Source organism: Nomascus leucogenys, chromosome X (genome assembly GCF_006542625.1).
Source record: "Nomascus leucogenys isolate Asia chromosome X, Asia_NLE_v1, whole genome shotgun sequence".
Lineage (NCBI taxonomy): Eukaryota > Metazoa > Chordata > Mammalia > Primates > Hylobatidae > Nomascus > Nomascus leucogenys.
The window spans coordinates 38,410,058-38,427,477 of record NC_044406.1 but is presented as its reverse complement, the minus strand read 5'-3'; the positions used below and the strand labels follow the sequence as shown (position 1 = coordinate 38,427,477).

General features: G+C 39.9%; 1 protein-coding gene across 4 annotated transcripts in view; it reads right to left on the bottom strand.

The window, feature by feature from the left end:
* HUWE1 (HECT, UBA and WWE domain containing E3 ubiquitin protein ligase 1) overlaps positions 1-17,420 on the bottom strand; it is a 152,541-nt gene that overhangs the window by 41,337 nt on the left and 93,784 nt on the right. For all 4 annotated transcript variants that reach the window (XM_030807541.1, XM_030807545.1, XM_030807542.1 and 1 more), the window contains 15 exons: positions 16,609-16,846; positions 15,646-15,876; positions 14,252-14,374; positions 13,657-13,752; positions 12,800-13,069; positions 11,636-11,788; positions 10,055-10,182; positions 9,763-9,844; positions 8,287-8,463; positions 7,470-7,629; positions 6,842-7,200; positions 4,134-4,329; positions 2,715-2,882; positions 1,454-1,599; positions 966-1,032 (listed from right to left, as the gene is read on the bottom strand). In XM_030807541.1, coding sequence (XP_030663401.1) covers positions 966-1,032; positions 1,454-1,599; positions 2,715-2,882; positions 4,134-4,329; positions 6,842-7,200; positions 7,470-7,629; positions 8,287-8,463; positions 9,763-9,844; positions 10,055-10,182; positions 11,636-11,788; positions 12,800-13,069; positions 13,657-13,752; positions 14,252-14,374; positions 15,646-15,876; positions 16,609-16,846 — 2,594 coding nt within the window. The remainder of the gene's footprint in view (positions 1-965; positions 1,033-1,453; positions 1,600-2,714; positions 2,883-4,133; positions 4,330-6,841; positions 7,201-7,469; positions 7,630-8,286; positions 8,464-9,762; positions 9,845-10,054; positions 10,183-11,635; positions 11,789-12,799; positions 13,070-13,656; positions 13,753-14,251; positions 14,375-15,645; positions 15,877-16,608; positions 16,847-17,420) is intronic.

Below are 17,420 nucleotides of genomic sequence, written 5' to 3'. Positions count from 1 at the left end.
TATTTGTGCATCTCCCTCCATTTCCCTCATTTTACATACTCCAGAAATACTCTAACAGTTCTTCAAACATGTCGTACTCCCTTCTTTCTTCTGTCTGCCTGGCACACTTTTATCTAGTTCAGCTCAAATGCTGACCTCCTCCATAAGTGCTTTCCTGTCTCATCTAGACATACTGTGAGATACTTCACGTGTCCATTATATCTTATCCAAGTATGCCTTCATTCTGGCAGTTATCCTGCATTATAACTCTTGCAGGTCTCAGTCACTAGACAAAGTTCTTTAAGTACAGGGAACAAATCTGATCCATTTTGGTGTCCAATATAGTCTGCCACATAGTGGGTAATGCTTCCCTTGAATCAGCACCATCATCCACACTATACACTACATATGGCCAGTAAAATGAGTTAACCAGTATTTCACTAATATTAGCCTTTTAAATTTATCTCTAGGAACTAGTATGATTTTAAACAAAATGTCTCCTAAATTGGATCACGAAGACCTTTCCTTATCTAAGGAGAAGCAGCTCTTTAAAGGTCTCATTAGACTTACTCCCATGGGACATTTTTCTAGTTCATGGTGAGTAGCCAATGGGCTCTGTTAACATTGCTGGAAGGCAGGCATCCACCACGTAAAGCATGTAGCTAGAATAGTATCACTGGCATAAAATCTCTATAAGTCAGTTTTTAGAAACCCCCCAAATAATTATGGGGTGATTTAAAAAGTAAAACTAAAATATGTTACCACAGCAACCATTACTAGGTTGGTTAACTTACAGTTCCATTAACTTTAGCATATAGAGACCCTTTATTTACAGAACACTGAGCTCACCTGAGAAAGTTCACTTAGACAAGTAAACGTAATAATTAAGTCTGTATTCTCCTACCCCCTGCACAGGACACCTATAGTTTTTTCAAGTTGTTTTCCTAAGGAATAAGAACATGGGAGGGAGAAAAGCAAATCATTACCCTCTCCTTGGGAGGTCCCAGATGCGGAAGTCTCAGTGGAGGCACCATCTGCAGCAAAGACCTGACTCTGTAGAAGAAGAAAACTCCTGAGCTATTATGAATTTCAAAAACACCCGTCTGCAAATGGCAGAACTCCTTCCCAGGGCACTGGCTGGGAATGCCACAGATTCTCTTTGGCCAACCTTTTAACCACCTTACACCTTTATACTATAATCTGTGGGAAGCTTTATATATACAGTGACTGGGAGACTGGCGGGGGGAGGCGGGGAAGGAAAGGGAAAAGAAAAAAAATTAAACAACAGTTCTAATCCTAGGAGAGGAAAAAAAAAAATCTCCAGGGACACCCCAATTTTGTGTTTATAGGCAACAGATAATTTACAGATACATCAAAATTAATATCTTTGAAATTCCCCAGGGATAGCCCTAACTATTGAGACCACACAGGCATTGAAAAATGAGAAGATAAAACGCTGTTGGAATTGACTTACGTTAATGGAAAAACCTGACTGCGTATCAAAGTCACTGCTCTGACGCGTAAGTGACCGGTACTGCTGGTATACATCATCACCCATGTCTTGCAGGAGCTGGCCAACCTCTTGGGTCATACCCCCAGGTTTAGGATCAGATTTATCTGCTAGAAAAACAGTAACAACCATCAAAAACAAAATAAACCTCTTCTACAATTGGACAATGTTAATGCCTATCTAGTAGTCTTGGTCAATTTCACATCAAGTGGCTATGACTGTTTACATGGTGCTATTACAGATAATGTTAGAGTGCCTCACCCTAATATTACAAAAACTAGTCTTGTGACCACAGACAATTAACTTAGTCTCACCTTCCTAAGCTGTAACTACAAACCTTAAGTGAACACACCTGGCAGTATTGCTCATGCAGTGGTACGTCAATAAATGGTTGCCACAGCTATATAGCTAAACTATTTCAGGGAGGAGGTGATAAGAGATAGGGTAAAGATTCTGGGGTGGTAGGAGAACCAAGGAATTCTATATGGATCAGGGTTCTGTACAGATGAAAAGCACCAAGGTCAAGACTCAGATTTCTTTTGTTTATTAAAGGCAGTATTCATCAATTTTTGGCAATTCTGTGGACCTATCAAATAAGTATGTCCTGAATGAAATCCAGAAGGACCTTACTATAATGGAACCCTATGTTCCAAGATTCAATCATGACTTTCCTAGTGCTTATAAGATGCACCTTAACTAGGAATAAAGGTGGATGGGTGTGGCGGTCTCAATAGTTAGGAAGCTCAGACACACCTCCTAAGATTGTCTCCAGCTCTTCAGACAATAAAAAGGTTTTGCTTGAGTATGAAAACATTAGAGACTTCCTGGTGTCTTATTTTCAAGCTCTCACAGAATGCTATTATCTCCTTTTAAATCTTTGTTCATTCTTCCCCCTGTATGGTGTGTATTCTCATATAACAGAACTCTGGCAATCTCCTCATCCGTTCAAGGTTCATTTTAGAAATCATGTACACAAAGAAATTTTCTTACCCGTGTACCCTCATTAGGTAAGGTGCCCAACCCTAAGGACTTACCACCATCCTGGTATGTCATACTATATGACTATTAGCTTCTTCACAGACATGCAATGGGTATCTTATTCATCTTGAGCCCCAGAGTATGGGCACACAGTGAGTGCTCACTAAGCCATGAGTTGGCTGAAATGACCCAGGCAAAGTAACATATCCTCTAGTGCCCAGCCTCTTGAGGTAGGCTAGCCACATACCTTCCTCTGGAGCATGGTATGCAGCCAGAGCATTCAGCATATCATAGATCACTTCCTTGATAGTATCAGGGATGACAGGCAGAGGTGAGGGCTTCAAAGGGGTGGTCTTCACCAGCTGTACAGCATTAGGGCCTTTAATTCTAAGATTCTCAAATTCATCATCTGAAGCTAAGCCAAAATGAGAGAGAAAAACCAGTCAATCATGAAGCAGTACCTAAACTAGGTTACTAATAAAGACTCAGAAGGGGGCATGTGTAATATACAAGCTTGAGATAGGAGACCATTTTCAATTAATGTTCAAGTACTCTACTATAATACCTGGTTTATACTTTCCTTAAATTCCACAGGATTTAATATAGCAGTACCAAATAGTAAAGGCTTGAGTTAGAGAAAACCGGTTTTGAAATCCAGCTGTTACTTCAACAAACCTCAATTTTCTCACTCTTCAAATTTATTTTGAGGATTAAATGAGGATATAATTGAGAAATGCCCAGCACAGGGGCAGGCACATAGCTGGAACTTCCAAAATAATTTCGTCCCCTTCCCAACGTTTTATTAAAAAAACAAAACAAATGCAACAAACCTACAGAAAAGTTCAAATAGTATAATAAACATCTATATACTTTTCATCCAGAATTACCAAGTGACTACTCCTAAATACATCTACGTGTAGCTCCTAAGATCAAGGACATATATATTTTTTCTTTTTTATTACCAAAAAAGTCAGCAGAGGGGAGATCAAGGGTATTTTTCTACAAAACTGCAATACCATTATAATACCCCCCAAATTTAACAGATACAATTACATTACCTAATACATAGCACTCAAATTTCTCCAAATCTTTTATCTGGATCCACAGCCCAACCAAGGCTGGTGGTGATTATCTCTCTAGTCTACTTTTCTCTAGAAGAAATGATCCTGTATTTTTTCTTTCATAACATTAATATTTTTGAAGAGTCTAGGCCACTTGTCTTATATAGAACATCCCACAATTTGTATTTATCTAATTGTTTCCTCATAATTAAATAAGGTCAAACATTTCTTGGCAGGAATACACAGATGACGTCTATTTCCCACTGTGTTACACAAGACATACGTCCATTTAACCCTTAATTATCACCTGATTTGTAAACCATTAACTATATGTAAAGCCTACTGCCCCACCAAAATGAGCTCTTTGAAGCGAAGGACTAGAATGAATGAGTCCTCTGTGTCTCTGGCAGGGATTACAACAGGGCAAGGCCCAGAGAAGCTACTGAAGTACCTACTAAATTGACCCAAACGATCAACTAGCCAGCAAATGTCCTAATACTTGCCTAAGGAGGCTCTCCAAGTTAAAGACCTCCTCATAAATAAATTTCTGGATTTATACCAGGCCACAAACTTAATCTCAAAGGCCAGGAGCAAGTGAAACTTACCAGTTCCTGAGCCTCGAGGGGCAGGAAGGGCGATGCGGATACAGCAGTTGGCCACTTCTGTGAATATGTCTGGATTGCGGCATGCGGCTGGCCCAAGGACACGAAGGATGTAGTTGATCTCCCGAGAGCCGAGGCTGCCAGACACAACACCAGAGGTAGTGCTACCAGCTCCACTTGTAGCTGCTGAGCGAACAACCTAGTAAAGAGGGAAAGAAACACTGTCGATTAAACACTACTTTCTAAAAATACAACTGCAGTCAAAAAGGGTTACCAAGACTAAAAGCTTTTGATTTTTGGGAGAATGACACTTCATTTTTAAGTCCTGTCCCATCCCTTCTTGATTCAAAAAACCTGGCTTATAAAAAAGTTGCAGCATGTCTCAAAACTATCAATTATTAGACCAGACTGCATGTGATCTTTATAGAAACTGGGAGATGTGTCAAGACTATAGACCCCATATAACTTCCACATTAAAGTGTCAGCTCCTGAGCCTCTCCAAACGCTGTCACAATTTTAAACCAGAATGGTTCAAAAATATATAACACTGTAATCCACTTAGTGTACAGGAACACAATTAAATATTTTCTTTACAACCATCAGTCTGAGATGATAGCCACTGGAGATACTGAACTATTTATATATTGTTTGCCTTGACAGCATAGGGCTTACATATAGCTATGCTTCTGCTCTTCTCATAAAATTGCTTGTTAATAATGGAAAAATCCATGAAAGCACGAAGAAAATAACTCAATTGTATTATTTTCCATTATCTATTATTTCACAAACTGCATGCTCACAATGAAAAACATCCTTTGATATCTTAATGCTTTTTTTTTTTAACCAAATCAATCATGCCCTTTAGCATATTATACCCTCTGTATCTTGCCTGTCTGGCTGTAATTATAAAATAATTTCCATTTAATAAACACAGAAAAGTGTAATTTCAATATAAAGGATAAGCCATAATTTATCCAGCCCCCTACTGCTAGACATTAGACCTCTAGTTTCTTGATATTACAAGCAATTCCACAGTGAACACTCTCATATATGCATCTTGGCATACTTGATGTTAGTTATCAGATAAATTCTTAGCCATAGAATTTCTAGGTCAAAGGATATCTTAGACCAAGAGTACCAAATTGCCCTCCGATGTGGCTACACCAATTTCCACTCCTACCGAAAGTTAAGAGTATGTTTGGTTTTCCACACCTGTACTAGCAATGAATAGTACCAAGAGTTTACATTTTGCCATCTTGATACATTAAGACTGTCACTGATGTTCCTTTGTTTCCCATACTCCAACTATATAGAATTTACCTAAAGTTAAAACTTTAAAAGTTTTCCCTCATCCAATGAGGACCTACACTTTCTCCTAGCACTTTGAACTTGTAACTTTTAAACATTTCTTTATAGAAAGCGTTTCAAGCATTTCAAGTTTCTAAAATCAGAATTTCGTTGTATATAGTTGTTCCTTCCCTGCTGGGTTATCTCCTGGACTGTGGATCACCATACAAAGCTACCTTTAACAGCTCTCTTTGTCTTGATTTGGCACATGTGAGGTGAAATCAAGCAGGCTGTGTAAAGAACTGTCTGAAGAATCTAAAATGTATACTCAGATATACGAAAACTGATACCACTTTTCTGGCAAGCAAGTTAAAAAATACTTATAATGCCTTTTGATCCAATTACTAAAAATCTCTAAGTAACGATCTTAAACATGAACAAAGTTAGGCACAAAAACGCATATTGCAACACTACTTATAAATGCGGGGAACAGTGTCCCAAGAGAGGAAAACGGAAGCAAAGTCTATTAACAGTCATTATTGATGACAAAGAATCAGCAGAAGAAAGGATTTTGTAAAAGTACTGAGGAGAAAAAGCCTCACTAGTAGGACATTTGCCCCTCAACCCTCCACTGTTGTCTTCTTTTTTTTTTCTTTTGAGACAGAGTCTCACTCTGTCACCCAGGCTGGGGAGCAGTGGCGCCATCTCGGCTCACTGCAACCTCCGCCTCCCAAATAGCTGGGATTACAGGTGCGTGCCACCACACCCAACTAATCTTGAACTTCTGACCTCAGGTGATCTACCTGCCTCCCAAAGTGCTGGGATTAGAGGCATGAGCCACCACACCCAGACTATTGTCTTAACTTTACAAATGTTTTTATTTTTTATAAGTACGTTGCTATTTCTTCCACTGCTTTATAAGTTTCCTAAAATATAATAACCTGTTTTCTGATCTGCACAATGGGTATTTGTTAAGTGTCTATCACAGTGCCTGGCAGATTACAAACATTCAAAAAGCTTTAACTATACTTTTATATTCCAAAATACAGTGTTTTGAGAATAGGCTCTTGGCTGAACACCTGAGAGGCACTCCTACAAAGGAATGATTCTGAAGGTATGAACTTGGGGGAAGGTTTCCCAGTTCTTTACTAACGGTTTTTGGCTTGGTTAATGAAACCTAGATTGAAAAAAAAGAAAAAAAAGAAAACCAGATTGCTAGAGAGGACTCTCTAGCAATAGGATCATCCTACCATACCTAAGCAAGCTCCCAAGCATAGAGTTGGAAAATTTTGTTGGGCACAGTATACAGTATACATATCTAGCTATATACCCTAAGAAGAACCAGAAGTCTATTTGTTCTCAGACCAAGGAGAACAAAGGTATGATGTAAAGCTAAACCAGAATCTGATACAAAACACACTCACCTTTTCCATGGTATGACGAAGGGTACAGGGGTCCTCAATGATGTGTCTTAAGAGAAGGGTGACCAGGGGAGTAAACCCATTGAAGCCTGAGCTCTGGGTCAAATTCAAGATCATGCGGGTACTCTTCAGTTCTGCAAACATCATGGCATATTTGTGGTCCCGGGTGAGCCTCAGACAGAGACGAAGGGTGGCATGCAAAGTATCTGGGTCCACAGGGACTCCCAGCATGCTCACGCAGGCCCGGATTAAAACAGTCACCATATCTTCTGTCAAGCCCTGGATCAGGATCTCCCCGATTTTTGTTTCCTCCAGGCTTGTCTCCTTTTCAGTGTTTGTACTCTCTAGGGCCAAAGGGGTATCTATAAAATGGGAAAATAACAGTTTTAGACAGTTTAACTTGATGTTTATTTCCTTCCACGCCTCCCTCCTAAGTAACTGGCCAAGCACTTGGGTCCTATTAAGAGAAGCATGCCAAATACCAATTTTAAGACCAGATGAAAAAGCATAAGGGAGGCCTACGTATCTTTAATCTGTTAATCAAGCTGATGAAAATAACTCGCAATGAAATTGGCCAGACCTTAAGCCACAAAGGCACATTAGCTTTAGGTAAAACACTCTTGGTACATACCATTGCCTTTATTTTCTTTACGTTTGATATCCATTTCTTTGCTTTCTTCCAGCGTCTTCTCTAGTTCCTGTCCATTGCTGTTTTTTGAATTTTTATTCAGCCGAGGTACCCTGAGGAGAGTCAGCATCACAGGGCGTCGGTTCCCTGTTTCCTCATTAACCTAGGAATTCAAACAGACATTAAAAAAACTTCTATCAAAAAGGAATTATAAAGGTGGGGGAGGGGAGGGACATCTCCCAGGTAAAATGCTACAAAAAGAAGGAACTCTGGCAATTTATCCCACCTTTATCATTTACAGAGAAAAAATCTGAAAGTCCCCAGAAGTGGCATACACAAGGCCTTATAATGAACTGTAAACCTTCCAACAGAGCAAATATCATCCCTAACCACTCCCTAGCCCTTGACTAAACACTTAAAATTATTTCTAAGAGGGATAGTACCAAATTGCCACAGACCCAAGGTCTAATCAATGACCTTAGGAAGACTCGATTTTCTGAAATCTATACTTAATTAGGTAATGGCAACTCTCCTCCTCCTAACACGTTAGGAATGCTGGTTCAGAAAGAAGAAAACCAAAACACAGACCCCTCTTTCTGATAAAGTTTACAGTAGGGGTGTCCAATCTTTTGGCTTCCCTGGACCACACTGAAAGAACTGTCTTGGGCCACACATAAACTACACTAACGATATTTGATAAGCTAAAAAGAACAACAAAAAAAAACCTCAATGTGTGGTGTTGGGCTGCATTCAAAGCCATCCTGAGCCACATGTGGCCTGTGGTCCATGGGTTAGACAAGCTTGGTGAGTGAGCATGTACCTGCACCATTGTAGTGAATTGGACCGTGTATCTTCTTCGGCCTGCAGTGAACCGCACGCTTGTCTCCCCAGATTTCCAGGCAGAATCAATAGTGCTATTGTTGCTTGCACTGTAACTACACCAACGCCCAGAGCGATCATCAAACCAGCGCCAGTTGTTGCTGTTGGATTGCAGGTACTAAATATAAAAGTACAAAGTTTCTTTGTATTTCTTTCAAGGTTGATTAGTAGAAATAGTAACTTCATCAGTGTTCACTGCTAAAACTCACCCAGGAAAAAGAAATACACTGGACAATAAATTTTAAAAACCAAGAGAAAATTTTTCATATGCATTTACTCTCACATTCCTTAATCTCTCTGCTACACATTTAAAAACATGTCTTCTAAAGTTCAGGTGTTGAAAACTTAATCCCTAATTTAACAGTGCTGGGAGGTGGGGCCTAATAAAAGATAATTAGGTCATGGGGACTCTGCCCCTCATGAATGGATAAATGTCATTATCCAGGGACTGGGTTAGTTATTGTGACTGGGTTGGTTATAAAAGCGAGTTTGGACACCTCTTGCTCTTCCACCTTCTGCAATAGAAGGATGCAGCACTAAGGCTGTCACCAGATGTGGTCCCTTAGATCAGCCTCTAGAACTATGAGCCAGATAAACTTGTACAGTTTATATTAATTATTTTTTTTGGAGACACGGTCTGACTCTGTCACCTAGGCTGGAGTGCAGTGACGCAATGCCGGCTCGGTTCACTGCAACCTCTGCCTCCCGGGCTCAAGTGATCTCCCCACTTCAGCCTCCTGAGTAGCTGGGACCATAGGCGTGCGCCACTATGCCTGGTTAATTTTTGTATTTTTTGGAGAGATGGGGTTTCACCATGTGTTGCCCAAGCTGGTCTCGAACTCCTGAACTCAAGTAATCTACCTGTCCCAGCCTCCCAAAGTGCTGGGATTACAGACGTGAGCCTACAGTGCCCAGCCTATAGTTTATAAATTAGTCCGTGGTATTACGTTATAGCAACAGCAAAACGGACTAAGATACTTTTCCTAGAAAAAAAAACTATCTACAGTCCCTTATCTTGCCATCTTCTACTTTCCTTTTGTTTCCACTGATTTTCCCTAAAAGGGGAATGTTCACCTGAGATGTACTGAAACAAAAATTCTGTTTCCAAGAAGGTAGTGAGATGATGTGGCACAATAATCTTCATCTAAGGAGTGTTTGCTTTTTGGAAGGATTGCTGTATACTCAGTCCCTTACATAACAGAAAAGCCACTCCTCCTCTGGAGACAGCACACTCCTTCAAAATTTACTTCCAGAGTAAATTATTCAGAAGAGAAACGTAGCTGTGAAAATCCCTTAAGAGATTTATACATTGGTCAGAGACTTCTATATTCTTCACTACTCTCTCATATTCTCTTCTGGTCTACTCTTGCCTCAGGAAGCTAAACCTTCCTGCAATCATACATACTACATTACACACCTTAGTCATCTGGGCTCTCCTTTTTGAGGAGATGGCTGTCTTTTCATAGAAATCAATCAGGAGCAACACTGGTGTGATCCACCTAAAAAAGAAAAATGATCTGTTTTGGGAAAGCAAGAAACCTGCACGAATTGGGAAAATATATCTTAATTTCATCAGGTGCTTCCTTTATAATTTTAAAACCACAGAAGTACCACAAATTTGCCCCATACATGCCCCAGAAGAGTGCCTGATTCAGGCCCATGTCCCAGGGAAATAGAAACGAAACTAGGGTAGATATAGGGTTACTCACTTTGGGGTCTGGACTTCCTTCTGCTCCTTGGCTGCCTGGAGGCAGGGCTGAACCACTTCCAAGAGTTTGATTAGGACATTAAGGATGCCACTCGATTCAACCACCCAAGCACAAGGTAGCTTCAACTCCTGATAGATCAAAGGGGAAAAAAACAACAACCAGATACCAATTTCTACTCAGTAACAAAGATTAGCATGGGATAGGGGAACATAAGGGTAAATAATAATAGAATTGGTTGAGTTCAAATTTTACCTCTTACCATTTACCAGTTGTGTAATCTAAGATGTGTTAAATTTTCTAGGCTTTGGTTTCCTCATGGGTCAGAGGAAATAATTTTTACCTTCAGAATAATTGTGATGATTGAGGTTTTACATATATTAATATAAAGTACCCATATGCTTAATATGGAAATGGTTTATCACCAAGGTTGTGCAGTCTAACTATGTTGAAGTTGTAAAGCTTTAGATTTACAGAGAAATTTTATAATCTTTCAAGGAAAATGGAGTAATTAAACACAGTTAATGGTTCGTCTTACGGGGCTAAACCAAAGTGTTACTTTTAACAGGAAATCACTGGAAGTAAATGTCCAAGGATAGGTAATTATTTAAATAAATTAGAGAACATTCAAAGATGGAGTAATGTATATAGCAAATGGGAAAATAGTCATAATACTTAACAAAAAGAATATAAAACTTTCTATACAGTCTTATCCCAATTGCTTAAATGAACAAGAAAAAAAACTAAAAGAAAATACAAGACTGTTACTTGCGATTTGTTTTAGATGGGGGGGTCCATGAATGATTCTCTCTTTAGTACTCTGAAACCTTTCCCACAAGTATCTATTTACAAAGTGCTACAGTAAGAGTTATCACTTCCATGATAAAGGAAACCCCCAAGACAGCTGTTACACAGCTTGACTCTTATATTGGACTTATCTCCTGAGTTGCTGTATGTAAAGGGTTCAGTTCATTAAGTTCAGGTTTTAAAAATAATGAGCCACAAATGAAGTCATTTGTCCAAGGTCAATTGCCTCCTAGTTCCTATGCTGGTTGGATCAGGTCTTGCCCAAACCACTCTCTTGCCTCAAATAATCTGCTGACTAAATAGGCAAGGAAAAGACAGAGGAATCTGATTCCATCTAATGTCTATTACCTCAATATTGACCACATCCAATTTGCATACCCTACTCTACTATGTGGCTGCCAGTTAGGTTTCCTCAGAGGAGCAAAAATATTCTATGACCAAGCTCTGTTAGTAATTTAAATACTTTTCTTTTAAACTACCACCTCACAATTCTGACTCAATTCAATTAATGCTTGTTCTCAGAAGCCCTTCTCACATAAATCCAAAGTGATACATACGACTTTCCTAAACCCAGATAAAACCGGTGATATCATTCTAACACAAAATGCTGTATTTTATACGTAATTATATGCATTTTAGCCTATCAGAAACTGGGCTCTTGAAATGCAGGACTCATGCCTTATTCTTCGCTTTATCGTCTTCAATGCCTCATATATGGTAAGTGTTTGATAATTCTTTCATGAACGAATTACAAGGCCCCAAAGATCTAAATCTTACCTCAAAAAGTAGCGTTAAAAGCAAGATTCTAGTAGCCAAATTGGAGGCCTGGGGCAGTGTGGCCATCTGACTTATCCACTCTGACACGGTTTTTGTGTCACTTGTTGTCAGGGGAAGAGCAGCTTTGATCAATACATCAGCAGCTTCCCACACCTAGAAGAGCAAAAAAAAGGTTAAGTCACGGAACCGCAGAGCAAGATGAGGTTTCTGAAAATATTCTCAACCTTTTAAAATACTCCCTCTGCCTCCAACACATTCACTGAAGAAAGGTAGGTAAATCTAACATATTTACCATAGGGATTTAGAATCTGTATCAAAAGATGTATGCTACTAAAGGATCACCACTAAACAATTACTTTATTAGGCTAGACTATAAGAAGCCTAAAATCTAAGATAAAGGAAATGAATATTTTAAAACTTCCTGGTGCATACAGTCAACCCCAAAAAGGTTCTATCAACTTATATGTCCATCAGCAATCTTTCATTGTATCTCTCTCTCAGAATTATTGTTAAAAAATAGACACTAAAACTTTCTGTGAAAAAATGTTTTGTCCAGTTTTCCTTTGTGTTCTTGTGCATTAAAGTTCTATTTTACAAAGCCCAGAAAAAAGTTTTCCCTTTTTTTATTTCTTTCCCTGCTTCTAGAATGAAACATTATATAAAACAAGATTCCAGTAACTTAAATACAATCGAAATGTTAACTGGCTATCTGGGTGTGGGGATTTAAGGTAATTTCTTTCTTATCCCACTTTTATAATTAGCATACAGTAATTTCATAATGAGAGAAAAGAAAAAGAGGACAAATATCAGGTCACAAGTATTCATCAGGATGGGGACTCAGTTGTTCAAGTGGCTGTTACATAGGAAAAAACATTTATTCAGCATTAGTCCAGGGGACGAACCTGACTCAAGGGTGAGGCACATTTTGGACATTTTAAGAGAAAAGTAGAAAAGGAGAGCTTTGTTTTTCCCTTCTAATGACATTTTTGGGCGTGCGATGTAGTTAATACACTGTTTCAGGATTACCAGATCGAAAGAATCCAAATAGAGAATATAGCCGTATCAGGTAGAATGAAAATCTGCTGATTTTTCAGAAATCAGGTTTTGACACAGGCAGGCAAACCACTTCACATACTCCCCTCTTCTGACCCCTTGAGAGCTCACCTGATTGACTACTTGCTTCAGAATCATGTCACGATAATCTGCTCCATTACGTTTGATTGCTGTCATGATCAGGTCACACACACGGTATACTGTGTCTGGCAGTTCATCAAGAAGGTGGAAGCAGCCTGGCAACATAGTATCTGTGAAAGTGTGAAGCTCATCTTGTTCCAACGGGTCAGCATCCTGGAACTTCTCTAAACATTTAGCCTCTTCCTCTTCTTGCTTTTCCCGAGCTTTCCGTTCCTCTTCCTCCTTCCGGCAAGCAACTTCCTGGAAGCAGGGAAGGAAGTGTGAATAATACACAGGAGAGGTGAAGGAAGAAAGATAAGAGAGACTCTGAGAATGTATTTGCTCTACCATACGATTACCCTCAACCTTCTCCTCAAGCAGCTGATACTTTCATCCAGGATGTGGCAGCCACAAAGTTTAAGGCAAGACAGGGAAGGTAGAAGGGAGGGACGCTTCAAACAATTTTCACTGTCAAGTCATTTGCAGCATTCTATACTACCTCCCACAAAATCATTTCTAGACATTGTTCTATATTCTGTGCCAGCAGGGAAAATTAAAGAAACTGTCACCTAGGAATATACAGCCAAGTTCGGCCTAATGGCACTACTGAGTACACTTTGGGTCTCTTATTCGAAAATAAAGATTAATGCTTCATATGCCTCCCTTAAAGCTTCAGGTCAATACAAGGTAGCTCAATGACAGATGGCAAAGCTGGGATGAATTAGTACTCTTCTCATGTCTTCCTTTAGATTTGAATTCTATCAATTAGTTTGCAATACTAGCAGAATGTTCACAGAATACTAAGATTCATGTGCCAAGCCCTTTAGGATGCAGTGTCCTATAGTTACCTCAGGTGACTCTGCCCTTTGATCCATTGGAATATCCTGTCCCAGAGACATAGCAATTGCTCTCATCATCTGGTCCTCTTCAGACATGCTGAGATCCTATAGTGTTAAGAGAATATCCAGTAAGGATACACACTCAAAACAAAGAAACCCAACAAGACCACTGCAACTCACAGGGAATCAGACATCTTGTGCTCAAGCTAAAGAGAGAGGAAGGGGCTCAAAACGCTGCTCTTCTATAAGTCAAACCCTATTAGGCTTATGTGGTTACTACAAACAAGAACAGATGAGGAAAATCACATGTAAAACTAAGTATAGGAAGGGGGCTTCAATGTGACCATCTATTCTACATCTTAGAAAAGTGTGCCTCTTCTATTGTTTTGTGACTGGGGGTTCTTCTGCAAACAAAGTATAGTAATTTGTATTGTTGGGGGATAGAAAACTTCTGTTATTATGAAAAGAAAATACTGGCATGGACATGTCTGAAAATGAGAAGCAGTTTATAGAAAGGAAGACCAATGACAGAATAATAAGGGGAAAAAGGACTTCAGCAGTCAAACCAATATCCTGGAAAATCACTGCTCCTAAGCCAACTTACCCGAACAACTCCTCCCATGATTGGAGGAGGGTGGGTTAGAAGGTACTCTGTGGCCTGCTCCATGGTGCTGGTGTTTAACAGTGCCTCCATTGCATGTTCCCTTGTGAAGCCCATGTCCATGAGCTACATAAAGAATGCAAGGGCTCAGAATCACATAAGGGAAATCCAAATACATTTTTAAAAGGAAGGAATCTTTTCAAGATGGAAATAACTTTTTCTAACTTCATCTGAGCTGAGAGCATTTACGAGCTAGGGCAATTAGGTAAAATGAACAATCCTTTCTGTTTGGTGCTTCTATAGCATTCTAAGCTACACATTGGGTAAGGAGCCAAGAAGATTCTCAATTTCATCCTCTAAGAAAGTTGGGGGGGATGCATGGTTATTATGATTAACAGGGTTATTATAATTAAAAGATTGAGACTCATACAAAGAAGTATAAATTGGTCCCAACTTTCTGGAAAACAAACTGGTAACAGAGCAAGTGCCTGAAAAACTGACCTAGTTATTCTACTATCAGGCAATAATCATGAGATGTATGTAAGGATTGGTACGTAAGGAAACTATACAACACAGTGTTAAAACATCAAACTGTAAGAAAATTAGCATCCAACAATGAAAGAATGACCAATTAGTAAAAAAAAGTTCTTGATAACAGCAATACAAGTATACGTATTATTTGATGTTAACGACGTAAAAATTAGGCACAAGACTGACTGAAAAAGGAGACAATGACTATCTTGTGTGATAAAATTACGAATGCCTTTTAAAAGTCTTGTATTTTCCAAATTTGGTAGAGTATTTATTACTTTAATGATAAAAAACGGGACAAGTGTATATAGTAGACAGATTTGAACAGGACTCTAGACATAAAGCTAACACACATACATAGAAACTCCAGGAAGAAAATCTTAAAATGCTCTTTGAGATGGAAGTGGCAGGACTTTACATGCCTTTCCCATACCCTCTTTCTGGCCTCCCAATTTTTAAAATGCCCCTTATACATTTCATTTGCAAGTGAAAACAAAAGTTTTGTAGGTGACTAAGGTTTCAGAAAGCTCTTGTTGGAGAATAAATCTGGTTCACAATATCCATTCTCTTTACAGGTTAACCAGAAAGTAAATGAGGACAGTTTGCCTCCACTGAGGCAGCAGGAGGCTATTGAGAATACTCATCAACATGCCTGAGAGGAGTATTACCTGTGCAGAGCATCAGGACTATACTCCAGTTTTCCTCAGGAGAAAAAAAAAATAAATACTAAGAGAAGGAGGAAATTTAAACTGTCTCCTGGTTAATGTGACCAGGGACTTAGTGGTATGTGAGCTTAGAAAATCCATAAGCATCACACTCCATTGGGTGCAAAGTCTGGACCCTGGAGTGTGGGGCCAGCACCTTACCTGTTGCAGTTGTTGCTGGTTGACTTGAGGTTCCCGGCGGGAGCCACCTTCCTCTTGCCCTGTATCCTCTTCTCCTCGAGACCCCTCCTTCTCCTTGCTTAGTCTCTCTCGAATCACAGGTTCTCCTCGGAGGATGTGGCATAGAATGGCCAGCATGGATTCAGCCATTCGTCCACCATATACCTTCAGGGGTTTCCGGTTCCATAGGTTTTTGATGCAAGTAAAGGCTGCCTATAAGTAATTTGAAAATTGTGTGATAATCATTTTGCCTCAATTCAAAGCTCAGAAGGATTAAGTTAAAGACCTATGGAACAGTTATTCCACAACTAGTACCAACAACAAAATAATTGGCCAACATGAGGAGGTCTAAGGAGGCACAGAGAAGAGGCATTTTACTCAACCTGAAGTAGTGATATAGTTTGGAATATTTGCTCTGCCCAAATCTCATATTGAATTGTAATCCCCAGTGCTGGAGGTGTTTGGGTCATGGGGGTGGATCCCTCATTGTTTAGTGTTGTCTTCATGATAGTGAGTTAGTGTGTAGCACCCCCTCCACTTCCTGGCTCCTGCCATGTGACATGCAAGCTCCCACTTAACATTCTGCCATGACTGTGAACTTCCTGAGGCCTCCCTAGAAGCCCAGCAGATGCTAGCACCAGATGCTAGCTTGTAGAACTGTGGGCCACAAAAATATCTTTTCTTTATAAATTACCCAGTCTCAGGTATTTCTTTATAGCAATGCAAGAACGGCCTAATGCAAGTACCAATCTGAAATTTACAACTCAAATGTTTATCACGGAAAATTCTCAAATGGTCTATATTCCCTTACGTAAGGCAGCCCTATCTGGGAGTTGGATCCAATGGTTCTTAAATAAGCATGTTATTTCATTAAGCAGGACAAAACAGAGTGGGAACTACTTAGCATGAGAAATTCCTTTTGATTTTAGAACACTGAATACTCACTTTCTGAGTTACCACAAGGAAACGCAGTGCACTGAATTGGGGAAAGTTCTGGACACCTCCAGGCAATTTGGCAGGCAGCGAATGTGGAGATTCAAGCACCGTGGTGGGATTCACCATCTTCTCCACCAGCATCAGCCAGGCATCTAGGAATTCTCCTGTGCCATCAGGCAAGTCCGAGTGTTCCAATCCCTCAGAAACAGGAACTTTACCTCCCATGGACAGAGCCCAGTTGAAAGTTCTAAATTCAAATAAGTAGACAGAATATTAGTATTTTACCCTGGCAAGGGGGGTTTACATCTAAAAGGTCTCCAATCTCTATATTGGCACTACACGTCCCTCTTCTTAGAGCTATTAAGTCTAATCTGTCCAACAGTTTTCAGCTATACTATTTTTTTCTTTTGTTCTGCCTCTCCTCCTTTACTTTTTGGAGTCTTAAAAACCTAAAGCAGCCGGGCGCGGTGGCTCACGCCTGTAATCCCAGCACTTTGGGAGGCTGAGGCGGGTGGATCATGAGGTGAGGAGATCGAGACCATCCTGGCTAACACTGTGAAACTCCGTCTCTACTAAATATACAAAAATTAGCTGGGCGTGGTGGCGGGTGCCTGTAGTCCCAGCTAGTCGGGAGGCTGAGACAGGAGAATGGCGTGAACCTGGGAGGCGGAGCTTGCGGTGAGCTGAGTTTGCACCACTGCACTCCAGCCTGGGCGACAGAGCGAGACTCCATCTCAAAAACAAACAAACAAACAAACAAAACGAAAAAACAAAAACCTAAACCAGTGAAACTCATCTTGAAATCATCTGACCAAGAAAAG